The sequence below is a fragment of the Bos indicus x Bos taurus genome, chromosome 2, assembly GCF_003369695.1.
Source record: "Bos indicus x Bos taurus breed Angus x Brahman F1 hybrid chromosome 2, Bos_hybrid_MaternalHap_v2.0, whole genome shotgun sequence".
Lineage (NCBI taxonomy): Eukaryota > Metazoa > Chordata > Mammalia > Artiodactyla > Bovidae > Bos > Bos indicus x Bos taurus.
In genome coordinates, this window is record NC_040077.1 from 26,296,117 (window position 1) to 26,322,921 (window position 26,805).

At 35.6% G+C, this 26,805-nt stretch overlaps 1 protein-coding gene across 7 annotated transcripts in view; it reads right to left on the reverse strand.

Annotated features, from left to right (window-relative positions):
* Positions 1-26,805, reverse strand: part of UBR3 (ubiquitin protein ligase E3 component n-recognin 3) — a 204,332-nt gene that overhangs the window by 151,634 nt on the left and 25,893 nt on the right. For 5 of the 7 annotated variants that reach the window (XM_027558093.1, XM_027558089.1, XM_027558091.1 and 2 more), the window contains exons 2-5: positions 16,062-16,201; positions 12,949-13,107; positions 7,247-7,390; positions 6,639-6,688 (exon numbers count right to left, since the gene is read on the reverse strand). In XM_027558093.1, coding sequence (XP_027413894.1) covers positions 6,639-6,688; positions 7,247-7,390; positions 12,949-13,107; positions 16,062-16,201 — 493 coding nt within the window. The remainder of the gene's footprint in view (positions 1-6,638; positions 6,689-7,246; positions 7,391-12,948; positions 13,108-16,061; positions 16,202-26,805) is intronic. The other 2 variants (XM_027558103.1, XM_027558090.1) reach the window with 1 other exon arrangement.

Here is a 26,805-nt window from a genome sequence, read left to right on the forward strand (position 1 = left end):
TGAAAAGTTATCTTGATTTAAACAGTCCTAGTTTCTCTAAGAAACTCTCTATTACATCCATGTACATATAATACTGGAGATAATTTTCTTTTGAACTGAATTATCTGATGACTGAACAAATCTAAACAAAAAATGAATAAACATAAATTCACATTTTAAAGTACTTCATAAAGTTAAAATGTGTTTCTATTTTATTTCAGCTTCATTCAAGACAAAGAACATTTTAAACTCCTATTACATTTTAGCTACACACACCAAAAAAAAAAAAAAAGTAAGAAGTAGTAGTATGAAGAATGTCATGTGTATAAATAGCCCTGCTGAGTACATAATGTTCTGTTACTCTAGGGACAGCAGGGACAAATATCTGACACAACTTGTATGAATAAAATTAAGTAGACAGCAGTATGCTCATCAAGTAAATCTTTAAACAGGAAAAATCTTGCTGCTGTTAAAGAGTTTCAAACTTGTTTCTTCATTTTTCAAATTGGCAGAATTAGACTACGCCTAGGATCTCTTCCAATTCTAACTTACAACATTTTCTTAATTGTTATAATTCCCTCTCTATAGCAGTTTTTGAGATGTCATTGCCCTCTTCTCATCCTGTCTCCTTTTTCATATACTTCGCTAAATTGTAAGAATGAAATCACAAAAGGGGTTTGTTCAATAACCCTATGGGCCTGTAGAGTAAGGGTGCAGAAATTCCAATCCTTAAGCCATATTCAGCTCTTCACTAAATTTCAAATATAAATGCTAAAAGCAAACATATAATTTGTGACTGCAGTTGCAAAATAAAATGCAATATGGCTTTAAAAGCTTTAACGAAATTTTTAAATGGCATAAAATAGATATTTGTTCAAGAACATCTGTATCTCAGTTCAGTTCAGTGACTCAGTCATGTCTGACTCTGTGACCCCATGGACTGCAGCACACCAGGCTTCCCTTTCCATCAGCAACTCCCAGAACTTGCTCAAACTCATGTCCATTGATTTGGTGATGCCATCTAACCATCTTATCCTCCATCGTCCCCTTTTCCTCCAGCCTTCAATCTTTCCCAGAATCAGGGACTTTTCTAATGAGTCAGTTCTTCGGAATATCAGGTGGCCAAAGTATTGGAGTTTCAGCTTCAGCAACAGTTCTTCCAATGAATATTCAGGACTGATCTCCTTTAGAATGGACTGGTTGGATCTCATTGCAGTCCAAGAGACTCTCAAGAGTCTTCTCTAACACCACAGTTAAAAAGCATCAATTCTGGCACACTTCTATTAACATTTTCCATCTCCTTATCCTTTCATCTACTTTCTCCTTTATTTATTCCATCCTTATTAAATTACTGCTTGCATTTTCATCATTTATATATGTAAAAATGCTTTGAAAAGAACTATAACACAAATTTAAAATAGTTTTAAATCAGTTTTTTCAAACATCATTAGGCTTCGCAGGTGGCACAATAGACAAACAATCTGCCTACAATGCAAGAGACATGGATTTGATCTCTAGGTCGGGAAGATCCCCTGGAGTAGGAAATGGGAACCCACTCCAGTATTCTTGCCTGGAGAATTTCATGGCCTGGAAATTTCCAAAAGCCTGGAAAGCTGCATTCCATGGGGTTGCAAAGAGTCAGACATGACTGAGCAACTGAGCACACGTTGTACAGCACAGGGAACTCTACTTAACGCTCTGTGGTGCCTTAAATGGGAAGTAAATCCCCAAAAGAGGGGATAACATATACACATGGCTGACTCACTTTGCTGTACAGCAGAAAATAATATAAAATTGTAAAGCAATATACTACAATAAAGTTTTTAAGAAAGAGGGTGGAAAAAAAAAAAAGAAAGAGGGTGGAAATTCTTATATTTTCCCTCTAAATATATCACATTAAAACTCAATTAACTTACTTATTATTTATAATTACCTAGGCACAAAAGGAAGCTTTTTCCATCCAAATCACTGGTCCTAATAAAATAATGTTTATCATTAAGAAATAAAAGCACAATAGAGATCCCAAGTAGAGATTAGCAGAAAAGTTATGATAATGTTAGCTTCCATTTTAATCAGATTCAAAACTATATTCTGTTCCTTAAGCTGCAATGAATCCTAGTAAAATTTTAATATGTCCCTTTTCATTCTACCAAGGTAAAGATCAATTCTTTTAAAACTCTCTTATAACTTTAAATATAAGCTTTCATTCTCTTGAGATGTAGTAATATAACTATTATACTAAAGAAAACTTTGATCTTCTTTAAAACACTACAGTTGCCATTTCTGGCTAAAGTGGTATTTCATTATCATGTTATAGTTTTTCCCAACAGACAAGTACTACTTAAATAGACAGGAAAATACATAATCAATTACTGTACTGTATTTAGCTATAATCACCAGTCATTTCTAGGCTACCAAGAGAATCCAGGAAAAAGAATGGCAAATTTCACATCCTGGTTGTGGAAATTTTGAAACATGTTTATAAATTCTTTGACATCCCTACCTTCTGAGAGGTGGAATTTACCTCCTTCTGCATTGAACCCACCTTAGCAACTCATAAGGAACAGAATGCAGTAGAAGTAATAGTATGTAAAATTCCAAGACTAACACAGAAAAGGCTCCGCAGCTGCTGCTCTTGAGTTACTCACATTGGGAAAAGCCACAACTATATGAGAAGCCCAACAACTTGAGACCACCCTGCTGGATGGTCTCCAGCAGGGTGAGCTCCCTGTGCAGAGCCAGCATCAACTGGTAGCCCCGTCCAAGCATCTTATATCTCCAATTCAGCTGACCCTTCAGATGACTGCAGTTTCTCAGCCAACAAATAACAGGAATCTCGTGAGATAACCTAAGTGAGAACCGCCCAGCTGCCATTCCCAAATTTCTGAGTCATAAAATTGTTAGCAAAACAAAAAATGGTAATTGTAAGCAACAAAGTTTAAGACAAATTTGCTGCACAGAAATAGTAAGAACGGTTGGGTTTATCCACCTTACACTAAAAACTCGAGACCAGCAGAGAGGAGACCTAGCATCCATTTGCAACTCTACTACTGACAAGATGGAATTCACTTGTCCAGTGGATCAGTTTATTATTTGAAATTCAGCTTCCTCATCTATAAGAAAGTTAGGCAAGAGGAATGCTCCAGAATTCATAATTTTTTAAACCTTCAAATTGCCTCCTTCTGATTCTCATTTTTGTCTTGTTATATTACACAACTTTTCTATTTCTAGCTCAAGATTTGACTTTGTTAGTATGTAAGTCAATAAAACATATATGAAATTTTTTGATTAAAAAAATTATGATTGCAGTCTTAAAATAGAAAATTTCCTATCACTAAAACCTTTCTATGTCTGGCCCTGGGTAATGGTCTTATCTTTGTAGTTTTCCATACTTGTCATCTTAAATAAGTGTGTGTGCCTTTTTTTAACAAAAAAATATAACCTAATACAATTTAAGATATGCCTACCCTATAGTCTGGAGAAGGTAATGGCACCCCACTCCAGTACTCTTGCCTGGAAAATCCCATGGATTTCACTTTCACTTTTCACTTTCATGCACTGGAGAAGGAAATGGCAACCCGCTCCAGTGTTCTTGTCTGGAAAATCCCAGGGACGGTGGACCCTGATGGGCTGCTGTCTATGGGGTCGCACAGAGTTGGACACGACTGAAGTGACTTAACAGCAGCAGCAACCCTATAGTCTGGAGCTTTCCAGATGCCACTAGTGGTAAAGAATCTGCCTCCCAATGCAGGAGATGGAAGAGACCCAGGTTTGATCCCCAGGTCAGGAAGATCCCTGGAAAAAGCAATACACTCCAGTATTCTTGCCTGGAAAATCCCACGGACAGAGGAACCTGGCAGACTACAGTCCATGGAGTCCCAAAGAGTCAGACACAACTGAACAACTAACACTTTTACTTTCACCCTGTAGTCAAGCAATTCCGTATCTTAGAGAGTTAACTGTTCGAAAAGAAATACAAGCACTGTATCTTATAATAAAAAATTGGAAATTATAAAAATTACTGGATAAACTGTAGCTTATTCATATTTCAGAATACTGGTAAAACAACCACAGTGTATAATATTTGAGTAAACTTTCAATTTAAAAGTTTAAAGATAAACTTCATTACTCTTAATCCATGCTTTAATAAACTTATTTTCTCTGGAAAGACAAGCAAAAATGTCTATCATATGACCCATGGTAGCTGAAAATTTCAGTATTTCAATACCTTCTACATACAAAGCACTAGGACAAAAAACATTTATCAAGAGTGTAATTTGTATCTGGTTCATGAGCGGTAATACATATGTTATTCCCTTTAATCCTAACACTAGAATAATCACCATTTTTTCATGAGAAAATTCATATTAAGAAGCTTAAAACCTGGCAGAAAGCATTGCGATACTATGAGGCAATATTCAAACTCAGATCTGTCTAACAAAAGCTCAAGTTCCTTTTAAAGAAAAACCAAAGTGGGTATCCCTTCAACTTATATCCAGCTGAAAAACTCTACTTCAAATTCTTAAGTTTTCAGATGTCCAAATGACCCCATTTTCATCCCATTTAAAGAATATGATAAATACATAAAGTATAAAAAGTACTGTTTTTTTAATTGGAGGGTAACTGTTTTACAATGTTGTGTTGGTTTCTGCCACACAGTGAATCAGCCGTAAGTGTATATACACACATATATATACCCCTCCCACCCCAGTCACATGCCACCCCACTAGGTGATCGCAGAGCCCCGGGCTGGGCTCCCTGTGTCATACAGCAGCTTTTCTGTTTTACTAAATGGTAGTATATATATGTCAGTGCTACTCTCTCCATTCATCCCTCCCTCTCCTTCCCCTGCTGCGTCCACAAGTCCATTCTCTCTGTCTGCATCTCTATTCCTGCCCTACAAACAGGATCATCAGTACCATTTTTCTAAATTCCATATACGTGTTCATATACTATATTTGTTTTCCCTCTTTCTGACTTACTCCATTTTGTATAACAGGATCTATGTTCATCCCCCTCAGTTCAACTGACTCACACTCATCCCTTTTATGGCTAAGTAATAGTCCATTGTATACATGTACCACAACTTCTTTATCCATTGATGAGTCGATGGGCATCTAGGTCATTTCCATGTCCTGGCAATTGCAAATAGCGCTGCTGTGAATATTGAGATGCATGTGTCTTTCTGAATTATGGTTTTCTCAGGGTATATGCCCAGTAGCAGGACTGCTGGGTCATAGGTTTTATTGCTAGTTAAAAAGTACTTTTAAATAAACTAAAAGTTTAATTATAAAATACAATTTAAAGATCAAAAAAATCTTACTGTCTTTAAATATAAATATTAAGTATACTTCACAAACTCTAGGTGGTCTCAGCTACTATCACAAAAATAGCATTTTATGAGAATGCAAATTAAAATGAAGTATTTTGAAGTTGTCACCATCAACAAGTATTTACTGAAATATAATCATAATTAAGGAGTAAATGATTATATAAATTATATTACACATAGAAGTTGCTGAAACAAAGAATCCAAGAGAAATGAACAGAAGGAACACAGAGAGGGCCTAAAGAAGAACAGAGTAAAAGCAATGGTAATGAACAAAGAAAGGCCCTATTTCAAATCCTCTCATACCCCTCACAAAGTTACTTCTAGAAGAAATTCAAAAGCACCACCCCCCAACCCTGGGTGCACACTCACACAGAAGGATCTCCTTCCAGCACCCTACCATAAAATGCGGTGTTGCTACAATGTACTTATGTACAATTAAGGCACCTCTGGCTATTCCAATTTGTTGAAAATTAACAAGTTCCTGTTAATTGTTAATTAAATGAGATTCCACAAAATACTACATTTTGTGGAAGCCTTCTTACAGGGGAAATATGCTACTAAAAACTAAATTATAAGGCATCAGATCAATTGTAACATATCCATAAAAGAAATCGTGCTTTCAAACGAAAGATATTTGGCTTAGTTCATATGACATTACCACATCAAAATGGGTTTTTTCAAAGGAAAAAAATGTAAATGCTTAAAAACAATTTAGTTTTTAAAATGTCCAACATTAAATGTATAAATTAATAAACATGAAAATTAAGTTTTATAAAAATCAAGATTATAAACAAATATAGATCAAAAAGGAATTTTTCCTTATAAATCACATACTAACAAACTACAGGAATGTTATATGTAATTTATTAGAAATATTATTAATAAACTATAAAAATTGACATTTCAAACTGACAGTCTATTTCTCAGTACTTTGCTTTTTTTAATAACTCTTGGGATAGAAGATATAACTTTATTATGAGATTAGAAAAGAAGCACATTTCATATTCTTCTAGCAAATTATTCTAGACTTAGCTAATTTTTGGATAAATCTGAGGATATTTTCATAGGAGAAATATCTATGCCTTTCTAGCTCTCATTTCTAAACTATAAAAACAGAAATGAATTTACAAATAAGAAGTAAAAATCTAGCTGCAGTCCTCATCCTGTCACTAAGTAATTCTGTGACCTTGACTAAGTTATTCCACTCTGGGCTTCAGTGTCCATACCTACAAAATGAAGAATTTCAACTACAAAATATCCACAAATTTGTATGGTAGTTCTAAAACTTTTAAATACTACTTTTTAAATGTTTCAAATGTTAACTCACCTCATCTGAAGAATCTAGTTGTCCCAATGTTCCTGCTGCACTTGCAAAACCTTTGGAAAGGAGAAAAAAGTTTCCCTTCATAACTGTTACATATTGCTTTAACCTTAAAATTACTTTAAAACATAACAATATCAAAAGCTAAAGTTTTGTTAAGACAACTCATTCTAATAGTTATCTTGGCGGAATTTAACATTTATCTTTAAATCTGGGCCCAATCAGTTTATATTTCAATAGGAAACCTCCAGTGAAAACACAGATTTAATATTGACAAATAATGTTTCAGAAGGATTGCTTTCTTTTCTTTTTAAACCATGGTTTACTAAAATATTGAACTACTAAAGTTTTGGGGTACTCCTAAATAGCAAGTGCTATATTTTTCATGAGTTCAAACTAGAACCTTTGATAAACTAACTGAATCCCTTTGAAGAAAAACAAAGTATCTTCTTTGACTAATCTATCCTTTCTTGCTTACAAATTTTTACTACTTTTATTACTTTCCTTACAAAAAATGACACAGCGCTTAAATTTTTTCAATGAGTAAAGCTTGAGGGATTTCTTGTTTTAATACAGAAAAGTTACCATTGTTCAAATTAAATATTTAAACAAACCTTGAACTGCCAGAGTGCTAGCGCCAGCAGATGGCTCTTGTATACCGTATACAAGTTTATCCTCAGGATATGTAAGTCCAGAGCTCTTCAAAGCTATAAGGTATTTTTCATGACTCTTCCTTGCACAAGCATTTTCTCCAAGACCTAATATTTAAAGTACATTTAAAAGTCAGAAAAAAAAAATATTCCATTCAAAACATAAATACAGCCACCTCAATAAATAATGTATACACATATAAAATAGATGACTATTCTTTTTTTTTTTTTTTTTAGATGACTATTCTAATTGGAGGGGAAACCCTAGAATGAATAATATAAAATAGCTATCAGACATTTCTGTACTCATGTTTGGCATTAATTATGTACAGCATGTTTATGGCAAATAATGAAATCCAGTAAGCAGTTGAGCATCTTAAAGATGCCAGAGATTATATACAAAACACAGGGGGTTCAAAGATTGATAAAACATGATTCCTATCTTCAAGGAACTTTTATTGTACAGAAAGGCAGATAATATGGTTAAGTGACAAATCTGCAGCAGACTTCACCATTTGGTTTCACAATCTGTGCTCTTATAATACCATGCAACCAGACCCAAAGCAAAGTTTTTGGAAAGGCTTCCTAGGGAAAAAGAGTGGAATTTTCAAATATTATAACTGAGACTATTCTTAATTTCTGTTTTGCCAAGCATAAAATGTTTTTATAATGACACTGAAGTAATTAAAAGCATAACTTGTACAGAAGTATCACTTAAAACAAATTTATTCCAAAATTTTGAGAAGTTTAGGTTCTAGAATTAACAATCCTAGACATTTCATTTAGCATTTGATCATATTAATGCCAAGTTTGTCTTCTACTTTGATTCCTAATATATTATGGAGAATAGAAGAATAATAAAAGAAAAATACTGACATTTAAAAGTTCTTTAAAAGAAAAAATTATTTTCTGAAAGCCAAGTTACCATGTCATTTGCCACCTCTTAATCTGAGAAGCCTGGCGGGCTACTGTCTATAGGGTGACAAAGAGTCAAGACACAATTGAGTGACTAAGCAAACAGACACACACACACACACACACACACACACACACACACACGGAGACTATACATCTTTAATTAAGGTTTCAATCTCTCTGATTATAAAAATATATAGTAAATGAGTTTGTTTAATATTTGCTGAGCTTTCCTCAATTTCCTCTCTCTGCTACTCTCAACACTTAGAATAGCTTTGTTTATTTAAATCTCTGCCCAATCTCTGGTCTAATTTAAAAAAAAACAAAAATGAAAATAAAACTTTCAGCACAGATTAGACACGAATACATCTATCCTTCAAGTCCAAAATTAAAAACAACCACAGTTTATAAAAAATAAAGGACTTCAAGGGTCCTACATAAGAAATGACTAAATATCTTCTGAATAATAAAAATCATGTGTTTATCTCGGTAACAATAAATGAAATTTTTGCAATACTTTTAATTAACAAAATATATTTCAGAGACTTCCCTAGTGGTCCGGTGGTTACGAATCCCTGCTTCCACTGCAGGGGGTGCAGGTTCACTCTCTGGTCATGGAACTAAGATTCCGCATCCCATGCAGTGTGGCCAAAAGCACACAAACTTTCCTTTAATTATTTCTTAATTAAGTTGAACATATTTTCCTTTAACTTCTTGAACATATATGTAATAGTTTTTTAATCTCTTTATCTACTAAATCCAACATCTAGGCCATTTCAAGGTCAATTTCTATTAGTGTCCTTTTTCTTAGTTACACTGCACAATTTCTTATTTTTTTGTATGTCTAACAGTTTTTATTGTATATTGGACATTCTGATGACACATTATCAAAGATTCTGGGTTCTGCTATCTTCCTTTGAAGAGTGTTAATTTTAATTCTGCAAGACTTACAGCTTGATCACATAGAATTTCTGAAGACTCAGTTTTAGTTTGTAAGGGGCAAATCTCTTACTATTATACAGTGGAAGTAACAAACAGATTCAACAGATTAGATCTGAGAGACAGAGTGCCTGAAGAACTATGGATGGAGGTTCGTGACACTGTACAGGAGGCAGCAATCAAGACCATCCCCAAGAAAAAGAAATGCAAAAAGGCAAAATGGTTGTCTGATGAGGCTTTACAAAGAGCTGATAAGAGAAGAGAAAGCCAAAGGAGAAAAGGAAAGATATACCCATTTGAATGCAGAGTTCCAAACAACAGCAAGGAGAGATAAGAAAGCCTTCCTCAGTGATCAATGCAAAGAAATAGAGGAAAACAATAGAATGGAAAAAAACTAGAGATCTCTTCAAGAAAATTAGAGATAACCTATGGAACATTTCATGCAAAGATGAGCACAATAAAGGACAGAAATGGCATGGACCTAACAGAAGCAGAAGATATTAAGAAGAGGTGGCAAGAATACACAGAAGAACTATACAAAAAAGATTTTCATGACCCAGATAACCACAATGGTGTGATCACTCCCCTAGAGCCAGACATCCTGGAATGTGAAGTCAAGTGGGCCTTAGGAAGCATCACTTTGAACAAAGCTAGTGGAGGTGATGGAATTCCAGTTGAGCTATTTCAAACCCTTAAAGATGATGCTGTGAAAGTGCTACACTCAGTATGCTAGCAAATTTGGAAAACTCAGCAGTGGCCACAGGACTGGAAAAGGTCAGTTTTCATTCCAATCCTTAAGAAAGGCAATGTCAAAGAATGCTCAAACTACTGCACAATTACACTCATCTCACACGCTAGCAAAGTAATGCTCAAAACTCGCAAAGCCAGGCTTCAACAGTACGTGAACCGAGAACTTCCAGATAGTCAAGCTGGATTTAGAAAAGGCAGAGGAACCAGAGATCAAATTGCCAAGATCATTAAAAAAGCAAAAGAGTTCCAGAAAAACATCTACTTTTGTTTTACTGATTACGCCAAAGCCTTTGGCTGTGTGGGTCAAAACAAACTGTGGAAAATTCTTAAAGAGATGGGAATACCAGACCACCTTACTTGCCTCCTGAGAAATCTGCATGCAGGTCAAGAAGCAACAGTTAGAACTGGACATGGAACAACAGATTGGTTCCAAATCAGGAAACGAGTACGTCAAGGCTATATACTGTCATCCTGCTTATTTAACTTATATGCAGAGAATATCATGCAAAATGCCAGCCTGGATGAAGCACAAGCTGAAATCAAGATTGCCAGGAGAAATATCAATAACCTCAGATATGCAGATGAAACCACCCTTATGGCAGAAAGTGAAGAAGAACTAAAGAGCCTCTCAATGAAAGTGAAAGAGAAGAGGGTGGAAAAGTTGGCTTAAAGCTCAACATTCAGAAAACTAAGATCGTGGCATCCAGTCCCATCAATTCATGGCAAATAGATGGAGAAACAGTGGAAACAGTGACAGACTTTATTTTGGAGGGCTCCAAAATCACTGCAGATGGTGATTGCAGCCATGAAATTAAAAGATGCTTTGCTCCTTGGAAGAAAAGCTATGACCAACCTAGACAGCATATTAAAAAGCAGAGACATTACTTTACCAACAAAGGCCCATCTAGTCAAAGCTATGGTTCTTCCAGTAGTCATGTACGGAATGAGAGTTGGACTATAAAGAATACTGAGCACCGGAGAACTAATGCTTTTGAAATGTGGTGTTGGAGAAGATTCTTGAAAATCCCTTGGACTGCAAAAAGATCAAACCAGTCCATCCTAAAGGAAATCAGTCCTGAATATTTATTGGAAGAACTAATGTTGAAGTTGAAACTCCAATACTTTGGCCACCTGATGAGAAGAACTGACTCACTGGAAAAGACTCTGATGCTGGGAAAGACTGAAGATAGGAGGAGAACGGGACGACAGAGGATGAGATGGTTGGATGGCAAAACCGAAGTGATGGACATGAGTTTGAGTAGGATCCAGGAGTTGGTGATGGACAGGGAAGCCTGAAGTGCTGCAGTCCATAGGGTCGCAAAGAATCGGACATGACTGAGTGACTAGACTGAACTGAACTGAAGGGGCAAATTTATGGAAAGCCCAATATTCTTTGGGCTTCCCTCGTAGCTCAGATGGTAAAAAAATCTGCCTATAATGCAGGAGACCCGGGTTTGATCCCTGGGTTGAGAAGATTCTCTGGAGAAGGGAATGGCAACCCAATCCCTTTCTTTCCCAAGTATTCTTGCCTGGAAAATTCCATAGACAGAGTAGTCTGGCAGACTACAGTCCATGAGGTCGCAAAGAGTCGGACACAACAGAACAACTCACACTTTCACTTTCAAGATTCTTTAAAAGCCCTGTAAATTGGCAGGAATAATCTCCAAACTCTGTCAGGGTTCTAGGCTTCATTAAGACTGACCTGGAGTAGAACTTACTCTAAGGTATATGGCCTTCTGGTGTGTCAACTTGATGCCTAGCTTATTAATAAGGTCTCTCCAGTTCGGTTGAGCTGATACTCCAGTGTCTCCCAACACTGCCTAATTTCCATTATCTCTATTATATTTATCTTCACTATCTGCCATTAACCCCACAGCCCTCTTTAGTAAGTCTTAGGTAGTCTCATCCTGTATGTGTGTATCTCAGTTCTCAGCCAAGCACTTTCAGGTTCCTCATACATCTGACCCACAAATTCTTGCTATTCTGCACCAAAGATTCCACAGGCTCCAACTGCTTCAGCTGCCCTAAACTGTGACCTCTGCCCCCTTAACTCAGCTGGACCACCACACTCTGCTTCAATGCCAGCCCTCCCCGTTAGTCAGAAAGTTTTCCCCAGAGAGAGATTCAGAGAATTGTGAGGCCCACCTCTTGCTTTTTGTTTCTCTCAAAGGTTTACAGTCTTGTGTTTCCTGTTGTCTAATGTCTGAAAACAACTGCCTCACATTTTTTTTCCAGTTTTATGTTATGACATAAGGGCTAGCAATTTTTTGGTATGGAGGTTTTGTTAATGTCACCTCCCCTCACTAGACCATAAGTTTTGTAAGGGCAGGGATAGGAATATTTGGTTTACTATGTACCTTCCCCACCCAAGCTCTAATATATAGCCCAAAGCCAATCAGATGAGACTATCTATAAATAACATGTAATTAACAATACACATAAAAACTTCACCACTCTAAAGAAGGAAGATAAATTTCAATTTTCAAAACATGCTGTTCATAAAGAACATTATTTAAAAGCACAAAGAACATTATTTAAAATATTCATAAGATTTTAAAATAATTGATATATTTACCAAACGACAAATTTGAGCTAAGTTACCAAGATGTAAAAACTATTTTATATTACAGTACAAACATATTTAACAACTTTAAGTTTCATAATTTAAATTCTACATCACTATAAACTCCGGGGTTTTTCTACATCACTATAAAATCCCACACAAAAGTTTAGGGATACCAAACATGAAGACACAAGAATGATGGCTGTTATTGTTTGGAGAAAGGGAGGTAAAGTATAATTACAAATATGTCACACCAAACTTGGGAAGTCTGGGTTCTAGTCCCAACTCCAAAATCAGTTAATTGTGATGTCTTGAATTGGTCATTTAATTTTTCTGGGGTTCAGTTTCTTTATCCATAATATAAGAAGTATTCTCAATAACTTTTAGCTTTAGCATTCTACTAAAATAATCTACATTTTAAGTTTTAAAATACATAATTTTTCATTATTATAATAATGTAAGTAAATTTTAACTTTCTTCCCTTTGAAATTTTACTCACCAGAAGTCAGATCTTTGTAGTTTTGTTGGTTTGTTAAAACCTGAGTAAGAACAGATCGCATTGCTCCTCCCATTTTAGTTAGATCTTCTAAAAAGGAAATTTGAGGTTCCAAAAGCTGAAGGACTTTATTAAGGTCTTTCTCTGATGGAACATCAGCTGCTAAAAAAAAAAAAAAAAAAAAGCAATCAATTTTCTTTAAAATATTTTGCTAAGAATAATATTTTATTCCCTTAAAAACACAGTAACTCAGATAACAGCATTTTATAATCAAAAAGTTAATTTAAGAACTCTTCAGAAAGCAGGCACCTACTCAGCACCTAGCTAGGGCAGACTTGTTTAGGAATTCAGTCCTCTAAGAAAAGACTGATGGAGAAAAGAGATGACTTCATAAGGTACTAGATGTCCCAAGTAGCTCAGACAGTAGAGAATCTGTCTACAATGCAGGAGACATGGGTTCAATCCCTGGGTCAGGAAGATCCCCTAGAGAAGGAAATGGCAACCTACTCCAGTATTCTTGCCTAAAGAATTCCATGGAGAGAGGAGCCTGGTGGGCCACAGTCCATGGGGTCACAAAGAGTTAGAAATGACTAAGAGACTTTCTCACTCACTCACTCACTCACTCACAAAGTATTAATCACTTAATCTGTGTAAAATGCATTCAACTTAGGGTTCTATACTTAACAGATATATACATGTAATCAAAAGATCATCTCAAAATTAGATGAACAGAGTTCAAGAAAAAGTTAAGATTACTCTCTAAAACAAAACAAGACAGAAATCAAATATATTCAGATAGTATAAGAATATTAGGACAAAAATATGTCAGTTCTAAATTAAAATCTGTGTAGCAAATAACCCATCCTTTATCATATTCCAAAAATACAGACTCATGTTAGCTAAAGGTCAAAGCAACTAATTAGAAAAATATGAATGTTTTTACTAAAACAATTTTAAAATACCAGGCAAGATACGCTGGTAAGAGGGGAAGAGAAGAAATCTAGAAATCTAGCAACTTAAAAAGAATAGTTAAGAGGAAAAGAAAAAAAAGATGTCTTAGAAAAACTGAGGTCTAAAAGAAAGACATGAAGAGAGAGATTTAGAGCTTAATCATAACTGGTTAAAAGAAGAATGCATATAAGGGAGCTAACAGGGGGCTTCTGTGCCCAAAAAAGGAGATATCAAGTTCTTTAAACATTTATTGAGTATCTACTTTATGACCAGCACTGAGAAGCAAAACTAAGTAAGACGTTGTTCCTAACCCCAAGGAACCCTCAACCTAGTTAAAAGATAATCTGTGAATAAAATTCCAGATAACTCTGAGTCATGGAATCCAAGCCAAAAACCTTACTTTCTCAGTGGAAAACCATACTGTGTATTATTCTTCTTTCTGTTCTCCCCAATGACTTATTAGTAGAAATTTAATTAACATTTGTTTTTTATTTCCAGGGGCTCTAACACAGGCTCTGACAGAAAGGATGGTAGGGTGAAATGGAAAATAGAACTCCAGGTAACTGTCCAACCATGAAATTATCTCAGCTTCCATTATCTCACATTAGATGATTTCAAGTACTCTCTTTTATCTTTTTTTTTTCTCTTTAATTTCAAACAGTGATCTATACACAAATGAATGCAGTAGTTTACTTTTGCACAGACATAAGAAATTAATGCTGAGTACAAGCAGTAATACAGAGAGGAAAACTTCATGAACCTAAGTTCACAAAATTCATCTTAAAACAAAAAAAGTGCTTCCATTCATTCCTTTATGTTTTCGGGTAATGGTAACATAATTATCAAAGCTATGTACCCATGTCATCCACCTCTTGTAACTGCTAAGTGTCACCAAGGAAAATATAAATATAATATATACTCTTATATTAATTATTCTTTGATTAAACTAATGGTAAGCTTTAAGATTTGCATAATGTGATTTCTACCTATTATTTTTCTAAAATAGGACACTTGCAGCATAAAATGTGAATATCCAAAAAAATCTGTTAACTAACATATGTGAAATAAAATGGAAAGAAATTTCAATAACCCTGCTGGTCTCCAGTTCCTTCATTCCAAAGAGAAAGCAGTTTGGGACTAAATCAAAACAATATTCCTTTCTCTATTTTAATGCATACCAGAAGTATTTGACAAAAGACTGTATATTCTGCTTAAAATGTAGAAGTGAGGAACTATAAGCATTTGCTCACAATGCAAATAACATAATAGTTTTAGAAATGCTGACGATACTATAATTCTTCACACTTCTAGATGCAAGAGAGAAGATAAACATGTGTGCCATAGTTTCAAATTGGATTTAAGATTACTTACAGTATTAAATAATCTAAAAGCTCTAAAAGTAATGCAAATGGAGTCCTTTAAATGATAAAAATGCAAGTATCTCTAGAAAGGCAAAAGACATCATAAAAAGTTAATGTTTGGTTCATACCACTAATTGATACCTGTAATTCACAATGTCAGATTAAGAACTTTAATAAATGATATCTAAATCGAGACATTTAACTAAAGCATATTAATCAAGATTGTGACTACATCTTAAAAAGTAAGAATAATATTGGTAATTTGCATGTTTCTTTTCTCTTTTCAATACAATCAGGATGCTCACAGATATACATTCTACCAACAATATGGGAATAAGCAATTTGTTCCCTAAGTTGTTATATACAGAAGGGAATAAATATATATACCTCTACAAAAAAGGAGGAGGGAAAGAGATTGGTGAAATAGTTTATCTCCTAAAAATCTAAGTTAAAGTCAAACACTTTCAGGACTTCTTAATTCTGCTCTATCACAATATAATCACAAATTAAATCACTTCAATCCCATAAAATAATTATTTCCTCTTCTCCAGAAGGCCAAATAAGTTTGATCAGAGACATTTACAACCGAGCAAAAGAGATTGCCACATTCTGCCTACTACAAGGTATCTATGAAGTCATATAATTGATATTTAGTGTGCCTTTATTTAGTATATCATAGTTATCACATAAAAAACATTAAGCCAAAAAAAAAAGGTATCTGAAAAAATTCACCTCATTGTTAGTGCTAAACTTTATTAATTGAGAACTTAAAAAGAGTACTAACAAAAAGTGGATTAAACATACCTGGTTCATTATAGCCTTCTCTTAAATACTGAATAAGACAAAAAATAAATCTTGGAAGAACAAATTCAGACATCATCAGTAAGTCTTTGGGGACACAAGGAATATTTGAACTTGATTTAATTTGATGCCTTTTGCAAAACCTGTAATAGGAAAAAGAAAAAAAAATTAATGGTGCTGTCAAATCTGCTAAGAATATATTAATTCTATTTACAATATCCATAAAAAGAATGTGGGCCAATATCAAAAGGAACGTATTACTCTTTTTATGATTTTAAGGCACCAAGTTAAAAGAATATAGTTTTAACTGGTCTTTAAATAAAAATTGGCACTGAGGAAGATTTCTTCCTAATAAGACATCATACCAGTTACATTTCAACTAGAATACAAAAAGTAAATCTTGTTACTGACTTTATACATTTTAACTGCAATTTATTAGTTTCAAGGATTAATTTATTACTTTCACTCTTTATAAATCATTAAATACAAACTGATTATTTCCCAAACTTGGGAATTATAAACTTGGAATTATTTTAAAAACTTGCATTTTTCATTCCTTAACTATTTTGAACTTATTGCATTAATGAGTAGATAAGTGATACAAATACTTAAAGTTTATTTGAAAAGTATATACACTTAAGTATGCACATTTCTTCTGATCTTATACTAATTTTAAAGTATGACTGGTATATTTGAGCAAAACTGAAGTAAACTATATTTATAATCTGGGTAGTCATAAATAAGCTATTTTGTGACCAAACACAAAATAAACACACTAAACATAAAACATACCTAGAAAGAAACTTATTACAACAGATGGAGAAACTATTTTAGCTGAAAAACATAAAAAATCTGAACAGAGAAAAACCACATTCCCTTAAAAAAAAAAAAAAGTCTCTCCCACCAAACGCAATGACATTAGATTTAAATTTCAATGGGACTAATCACAAACTAATTCTAAAGTTCAAATGGAAAATCATATGTGTGAAAGAAAATAAGTAAAACGTCTTACAAAATGATTAATGACAGTGACCTACACTTTAAAACATAGGACAAATCCAATATAATTTAAAATATGTGTAATGTCTCTATATTGACCCATATGAGAAAAGAATCAAAAAGAGTGGATATATGCATATATATATAACTGATTCACTTTGCTGTTAACTATACTCCAATAAAAGAATTTTTTAATAAAAACAAAATAAAATCTGTGATATTATGTTATCAATAAACCACAATGGATTCCAGAAACAGACTATGTAATGCCTAAGTCAATTAATGTGGGGGGGTAGAAGATTTTCAATAAATTGCTAAAGGACTAATTGATTACACGCAGGAAATAAATTTGATCCTTATCCTATACCATATACAAACTATATTCCACATAGATGAAAAATCAAGCAGGAAAAAATTTACCAGAAAGAAAATAAACTATTACTTATATTATCTCAAAGAACAAAAGTCAAAGTAAGATTTAAAAACAAAAGTCATAGAAGAAAGATAAAAATTGGCTACACAAATTAAAAGTTTCTATGCAGAAAACAATTACAAACTGGAAAAAACATTTATAACATATACAAGATTAATATCTATGATCTTTAAACTCTTGAAAAATGGGTTAAAAAGAAAGTAATTCATAAAAAAATCATCCAAGGTCATGGGCAATTCACAAAACTGAATGACCAACAAACATATGAAAAGATGTTCAAGTTCTGCAGTAATCAAATGAATTAAGTTTATTAAAACAAAAAATGAGCAATTAGAAAATCTCCATTTTGTGATACCTATAAAATAACTGACCCATGGAATGGAGTCATTAAAGAAAGGCTTAAAGAAAAATTTACCACTTAGAGAACAGACTGTTACATCCATATCAATCTTAGTATCACCACAGGAGAGGAAAAAAAAAATCAGATGCTGTGATGCTTCTGAAGTACACAGTGCCATTTACAAAGAGTTTTTACCAAACAAGTTGAACCTAAATGACACTAGAGCTAAGTAGTGAAGTCTCTAGAGCTAAGAGATAAAGAAATAAGTTAAATGACACCGTAAGAAAGCAAATAGAAAAATCATGAAAGTAGAACATTATATAGGACAACTGACTCCACTGCAACTGATCACAGCAACCTGTCAGTGGCTGAGAGGAAAAGGAGGTAGAAGGAGCACCAGTTAAAGAGCTTGAAAGGCCCAGTAGCCAAATGTAACATGTGAACGGATTCTAACCTAAACCAACTTGAAAAAGGCATTTTTTAGAAAACAGAAGTCCAATTAAGAACTGAGTACTAGTTTGTTAAACAATTTTATTAGGTAACATAAATGGCATTGTGGTTATGTAAGTAAATGTTGATGGATATTTAACAGTAATAAGGAATTAACTTTGTTTAGGTATGACAACAGCATTGTGGTTATCACTGAATAGAACAGTCCTATCTTTTACATACCTCTATATAAATGTTTATGAATAAAATGCTACAATGTATGAGATTAGCTTCAAAATAATTTGATTGTGTAAAGGAAAATAAGTAGGAGTATACAAAGCCCAGCTTGAGCTGTTAACTGTAGAAACTGGGAGACTGATAAGGGGTTTTGTTATATTATACTTATTAAGCAGAATGTGGGCCAGTGTCAAAGCCAATAAAGTACCACCACTTTCAGATTTTTAAGACATCAAGAAAAAAGAATGTAGTTTTAATTGGTCCTTAACAAAACATCACCAAAGGAGTTTTTTCCTAATAAAATATTGTTATCAATTAAGTGACACTCACTGCTTTTAGACCTGTATGAAATTTTCTCCACTAAAAGGCTAAAAAAATTTTTTAAGAAAGAAAATGCATTTTTTAAAAGATGAATACTGAAGCATACTGGGGGGTGATCAAATATGTTTGGGATTTGTTTCAAAACACTTTGGCAAAACAGAAAAAAGGCAAAGGAGGCAAACGAGTCAAAAATCTTGATAAACATTGAGTCCAATGATGGGTTGCTGCTGCTGCTGCTGCTAAGTCGCTTCAGTCGTGTCCGACTCTGTGCCACCCCATAAACAGCAGCCCATCAGGCTCCTCCGTCCCTGGGATTCTCCAGGCAAGAACACTGGAGTGGGGTGCCATTGCCTTCTCCAATGATGGGTTATGGAGGTTCAAAGTTCTATCTTTAACTTTGTGTATGGTTGAAATTTTTGATAACATAAAAATGTTTTTTCATCTTGCAGATTAGGGAAAATTCACTTTATTAACTCGTTGGAAAGCATGTTCAGAAATTTGTTATCATACACGTGGAAGGGTAAATAGATCCAGTTTTGGATGACATTTTAACAATAGAAGGCAATGGCATCCCACTCCAGTACTCTTGCCTGGAAAATCCCATGGACAGAAGAGCCTGGAAGGCTGCAGTCCATGGGGTCGTTGAGGGACAGACACGACTGAGCAACTTCACTTTCACTTTTCACTTTCATGCACTGGAGAAGGAAATGGCAACCCACTCCAGTGTTCTTGCCTGGAGAATCCCAGGGACCGGGGAGCCTGGTGGGCTGCCGTCTATGGGGTCGCACAGAGTCAGACACGACTGAAGTGACTTAGCAATAGCAATAGCAATTAATACTTGAGGCTTCCCTGGTGGCTCAGACGGTAAAGAATCTGCCTGCAATGCAGGAGACCTGGGTTCAAGCCCTGGGTTGGGATGGTCCCCTGGAGGAGAGCATGTCAACCCACTCCAGTAATCTTGCCTGGAGAATCCCATGGACAGAGGAGACTGGCAAACTACATTCTATGGGTGGCAAAGAGACACAAATGAGCAACAAATGAGTAACAAATAAGCACAGCACAGCATTAACACTTTAGGTATTCATAACTTTAGCTGAGCATCTCTCTTTCTTGTAATTAGATAGAAATAATTCTAAATTTGCAAAAATATATCTACAGATATATTCACTGTACCACAGTTTGCAATGCAAAAAAGTTAGGAATTACTCATGTAATAGAATAAAGATTAACCAAAATTTTGTAGATCAATAAAAAACACTGAATTTGTTATAAAGAATGAGGCAGATCAACAAGTACTGAAGTGGAATTATATCTAAAATAAGTGAGAAAAGAATTGCATACCATACATATATATGTACATATATATATAATAACCTCTTTTATAAATAAAATTTTGGAAAAAGAAGAGAAAAGAAAATGACATCTGTAGGAAGAAAAATACTTAGAGAAATGTACACCAAACTTGGTAGAAATTAACTGAAAATGGGATACAGCATACTTTTACTGTCTACATTAATTGTACCTACAATGTTTAAATTCTGTAAGATAAATATATGTATAACTGTATAATCAAAAGGAAAAAACCTACCCCGAAAATGAACAATAAGGTATGTCATTCATTTGGCTTTAGTTCCACAATTTGAACATTCATTCTTAACCTTTTTTGGCTAATAGACCCTTTTCAGAATCTAATGAAAGTTATAACTCTTTCTTAAGAAAAAAAATACACAAACATACAAAAATAAAACAGAGTGTTCACATACTACTTAAGTTTATCTACCCTTAAAGCAGAGCTTAAAAACATCAGGCCAACAGATTATAGTGTAGAGACAGGTAGACTACCTCAGTCCTCACACAGATAGGTAGGCAGGGTCTGAACAGCCTCCTCAGCTGCTTTTGTTTCCCATCCAAATATCATTTCCATATTTATCATAGAATGAAAAAAGTTGGAAAAAAAAAATTAAGTTACACCCTAAGGGCTTCCCTGGTAGCACAGCTGGTAAAGAATCCTCCTGCAATATGGAAGACCTGGGTTCAATCCCTGGGTTGGGAAGATCCCTGGAGAAGGGAATGGCTACTTGGTCCAGTACTCTGGCCTGGAGAATTTCATGGACCGGATAGTCCATGGGGTCGCAGAGTCAGACAGGGCTGAGCAACTTTCACTTTTCACTTTCACTGTTCATTACACCTAAAAGTCTAAATCTTTATTTAAAGGGAAATAGGAACTTAAGATGGGGAAAGCAATGGCACCCCACTCCAGTACTCTTGCCTGGAAAATCCCATGGACGGAGGAGCCTGGTAGGCTGCAGTCCATGGGGTCGCTAAGGGTCAGACACGACTGAGCAACTTCACTTTCACTTTTCACTTTCATCCACTGGAGAAGGAAATGGAAACCCACTCCAGTGTTCTTGCCTGGAGAATCCCAGGGACAGAGCAGCCTGGTGGGCTGCCGTCTATGGGGTCGCACGGAGTCGGACACGACTTAAGTGACTTAGCAGCAGCAGGAACTTAAGAACTTCTTTCAGATGGGGTACACAAAATCTAAGTAAAATCAAAGAAACTTAAAATTCTCCCCTAAACCTAATATAATTTAACTGAAGTGCTTATAAGCATGAATGTAGAAACAGAAAGCTTTCTGTTTACAAAAGAAAGTAATTCAAAAGAGCTACTGAACAGACAGTGAAGAACACTTCAGTTCAGTTCAGTCCCTCAGTCGTGTCCGACTCTTTGCGAACCCATGAATCGCAGCACGCCAGGCCTCCCTGTACATCACCAACTCCAAGAGTTCCCCCAAACCCATGTCCATTGAGTCGGTAATGCCAGCCAACCATCTCATCCTCTGTCGTCCCCTTCTCCTCCTGCCCCCAATCCCTCCCAGCATCAGGGTCTTTTCAAATGAGTCAGCTCTTTGCATCTGGTGGCCCAAGAATTGCAGTTTCAGCTTCAACATCAGTCCTTCCAAAGAATACCCAGGACTGATCTCCTTTAGAATGGACTGGTTGGATCTCCTTGCAGTCCAACGGACTCTCAAGAGTCTTCTCCAACACCACAGCTCAAAAGCATCAATTCTTTGGCGCTCAGCTTTCTTCACAGTCCAACTCTCACATCCATACATGACCACTGGAAAAACCACAGCCTTGACTGGATGGACCTTTGTTGGCAAAGTAATGTCTCTGCTTTTTAATATGCTGTCTAGGTTGGCCATAACTTTCCTTCCAAGGAGTAAGCATCTTTTAATTTCATTGCTACAATCACCATCTGCAGTGATTTTGGAGCCCAGGAAAATAAAGTCAGCCACTGTTTCCACTGTTTCCCCATCTATCTGCTATGAAGTTATGGGACCAGATACCATGATCTTCGTTTTCTGAATGTTGAGCTTTAAGCCAACTTTTTCACTTTCCTCTTTCACTTTCATCAAGAGGCTCTTTAGTTCTTCTTCGCTTTCTGCCATAAGGGTGGTGTCATCTATGTATCTGAGGTTATTGATATTTCTCCCGGCAATCTTGATTCCAGCTTGTGCTTCTTCCAGCCCAATGTTTCTCATGATGCACTCTGCATAGAAGTTAAATAAGCAAGGTGACAATATACAGCCTTGACGTACTCCTTTTCCTATTTGGAACCAGTCTGTTGTTCCATGTCCAGTTCTAACTGTTGCTTCCTGACCTGCATACAGGTTTCTCAAGAGGCAGGTCAGGTCAGTGTCAATTGAGGAATAACATTTCAACCTGGAACAAAGGTGAAGGAACAGCAAGAATGGTCTAAGCAACTTGGAAACTGAGGTTACAAAAATAACTATAAGATACTATGAGTGTGTGCTAAGTCACTTCAGTCGTGTCCGACTTTGCAACCCCATGGACTGTAGCCCACCAGGCTCCTCTGTCCACGGAATTCTCCAGGCAAGAATACTGGAGTGGGTTGCCATTTCCTTCTCCAATAAGAAACTATGAGATTGACAAACAAAACTGGTTTTTGCATTTTAGTCTGAGAAATAATATGGGGAACTAAAGCATCTTACATATTACACAGCAAGTGCTCAATAAAGGTTTGGTGAAACAAAGATTTAATCTAATAGTAGAATTCCAAAAATGATTTCAAGGGCATCCAATTAAAGAAAAAACAGAATTCATTTAATAATTCCAGTTTTCAAACATCTTTTTAAGAACCACTATATGCCTGGCACTTACGCCTTAGGAATAGAGGCCTTGCTCTCATGCAGCTAACTTTCTTTCGAGGGGAGAAGCGGGTTGAGGCAGAGGATAGAAAAACAAATTAATATGAAAAATAAGCTCTACAAAATAATACCACAGCCTGATTTATAGAACGGATCCATTAGGCACCTTTAAATTGGGTTTGTCAGGGAAGGCCTTTCTGAAGACTTGACATCTGGGCTACAGACCAAATGAAACGAAGGAGCTAGGCTAGGCATACAAAGCTCTGTGGGTTGGGCGTATTGTCAAGAGGTATGACAAATGAGACTACATACAATCAGGTTCTAAAGATCTCTCCCCAGGTGAATAGAAAGAGGGCTCTTAGACAATCGGTATGGCTCCAAAGGAAAAATGGCAGGAAGTAATGTGTTTGCATTTGCAATTCACAGGTCACAGATTTTTTTCTTCAAGGAACCCAACAGTTCTGAATGAGTAAAAAGGTTAAATATTTCTTAGTGAAGCAGGATGTTATGGCAATAAATAGGATAGTCAAATAGAACTGTGGAAACAGTTGATAAAATAGCATCTCCAAATTTTATTTTACCTCAACTTTTTAAAAAATCTTCATTGAACTGACAGAAAATTGCCCAAAAGCAAAGTGTTCAGCTCAATGAAGTATCACAAACTGAACACATCCATGCTAGCAGCAATCAGATCAAGCAACAAAATATTATCAGCATCCCAGAAACCCTCCGTCTGATTCCCCTAATACCAAATTTAAATGACTGAAAACAGAGTTCCTATACGCTGAAAAAAAGAGAGGGGGCAGAACAGGACAAGAGGGAAAGGGATAGGATGGCAAGAAAGGAAAAGGACCAGAGGATTTTGGTCATCCATTTGCAAATTACTAAGATTTGGCTGGGGGGAAGAAGGCCAAGGAGAAGCCAGCTCAAATAACTCAACCACATATTTCAAAAATTAGAAAAGCATCTGAGATAAGCTCCCTAAAAATTAGACTGTGGCATGTACATTACGTTCCTAACTCAGCACAAATCACATACAAAGAATAATTTCACATATAATCTAAGGTAATTCATAGAGAGGGCTTTCTTGGTAGCTCAGTGGTAAAGAATCCGCCTGACAATGCAGGAGATGCCGGGCTGAATTCCTGGACCGGGAATATCTCCTAGAGAAGGAGGGAATATCTCCTAGAGAAGGAAACAGCAACCCACTCCAGTATTCTTGCCTGGAAAATCACAGAGACAGAGTAGCCTGGCAGGCTACAATAAATGGGGTCACAAAATAGAGACACGACTTAGCAACTAAACTTAGCAACTAAACAACGACAATTTATAGAGATCCCTAGAAAGACATGCATCCCAAATTAAAAGCCCCTGAAATAATCTCTTCACTTTACAGATAGGGAAGTAACAGAAACACTAAATGACCTATCTAATAAAACTGCTAAAAGATTCCTGAAGATCACAAAAGTCATATCATAAAGATATATATGGTATGCAACAAATCTACATACATAATATGACCTCAGTAAAAATATCAATAAAGAATAAACAAGGTGATTCTAAAGTTCCAATGGAAAATTAAAAGCTAAGAATCTTCTGTAAAACAAATGTAATGAGAGTAGAGTAGTTTTATCAGGTACTAATTTATTTTAAGGTTAGAATAATCAAAACAGTGTTGCTGTCCAGCCTTTAGGCAGTTTACATTCTAGAGAGTAGACATTAATGATAAATGCAATTAAGTAAACTATAAAATAAACAAAGAGAGAGTTGGGACAGAAATTCACCTATATGCGTTCGTATCTTGTATCTCTATATTTCTACATCTTTCACAGGCGTGGCTTCAGTAAAGAACAGATTAACCTCATGTCTAAAACTGTTATATTACATGAATAGTTAAGAAATAAAAGGAAACATTTTAAATTCCATCTAGATAGGTTTAATATTATTTACTGGGGCCTAAAGTACTAAAAAAGCAAAAGATTAATGAAAATTATAAGTTCTAATTGGGAAAGAAATACATCAAGGTTGTATATTGTCACCCTGCTTATTTAATTTATAAATAAGCAGAGTACATCATATGAAATGCTTGGCTGGATGAAGCATAAGCCAGAATCAAGATTACTGGTATCAGTAAAGCAATTATCCTTCAATAAAAAATAAACTTTAAAAAATTAAAAATTAAATTAAAAAAAAAATTATCGGGAAAAATATCAATAACCTCAGATATGCAGATGACACCACCCTTATGGCAGAAAGCAAAGAAGAACTAAAGAGCCTCTTGATGAAAGTGAAAGAGGAGAGTGAAAAAGTTGACTTAAAGCTCAACATTCAGAAAACTAAGATCATGGCATCTGGTCCCATAACTTCACGGCAAATAGATGGGGAAACAATGGAAAACAGTGAGAGACTTTATTTTGTTGGACTCCATTGTGGACAGTGACTGAAGGCATGCAACTAAAAGACACTCCTTTAAAGAAAAGTTATGACCAACCTAGACAGCTATTAAAAAGCAGAGACATTACTTTGCCAACAAAGGTCCATCTAGTCAAGGCTATGGTTTTTCGGGGAGTCATGTACAGATGTGAGAGCTGGACAATAAAAAACGCTGAGCACCAAAGAATTGATGCTAGAGAAGACTCTTGACAGCCCCTTGTACTGAAAGGAGATCAAATCAGTCAATCCTAAACGAAATCAACCCTAAATATTCATTGGAAGGACTGATGCAAGCTGAAGCTCCAATACTCTGGCCACCTGATGTGAAGAGCTGACTCAGTGGAAAAGACCCTGAGACTGGGAAAGAGTGAAGGCAGGAGGAGAAGGGGACGACAGAGGATGAGATGGTTGGATGGCATCACCGACTCAATGGACATGAGTTTGAACAAGCTCCAGGAGATAGTGAAGGACAGGGAAGCCTGGCATGCTGCATTCCATGGGGTCACAGAATCGGACAGGACTGAGTGCCTGAGCAACAAAAAAGTTCTAATTTACTTAAAGAAGGCATATAAGATTAGAAGATTTGAAGGTAAAATTAAAGATGTACACATATTTAACTTTTAAGATAGCAAATAAATTATAAATTGAATGCCTGAAGGCAGAAAGAAAACAATGCAGCACTGGCACATGAAAAGATATTATCAATGGGCATATTAATTACTGTGACTCCCAAAATGGATCAAATATGCTGCTGCTGCTAAGTTGCTTCAATCGTGTCCAACTCTGTGCGACCCCATAGACAGCAGCCCACCAGGCTCTCCCGTCCCTGGGATTCTCCAGGCAAGAACACTGGAGTGGGTTGCCATTTCCTTCTCCAATGCATGAAAGTGAAAAGTGAAAGTGAAGTCGCTCAGTCGTGTCCGACCCTCAGCAACCCCATGTACTGCAGCCTACCAGGCTCCTCCGTCCATGGGATTTTCCAGGCAAGAGTACTGGAGTGGGTTGCCACTGCCTTCTCCGGAATCAAATATATGTGGAATTTAATTCATGACATAGGTAGATTTCAAATCTATGAGAAAAACTTGGCTCACTCAGAGAAATGGTATTGAGATAATTGAATAACCAGACAGTTTAGGGGCAGGAAACAGCATCTCCTAAAATCTTACACCATGATAATAAATAAGACCCATATCAAACTTCTACAGATGAAAAATAATGTTAGTAGCAAAGAAATACACCTGATGGGATAATAGTATATTAGACACTAGAAAGAGAAGATTAATAATTTACTGGCAAAGCAATAAGAAATTATGCAAAATAATTCATGAAGACTGAGAAAAAAGAGCATCTCAGTGAGGAGTGGGATTAAAAACAAGCAATATTG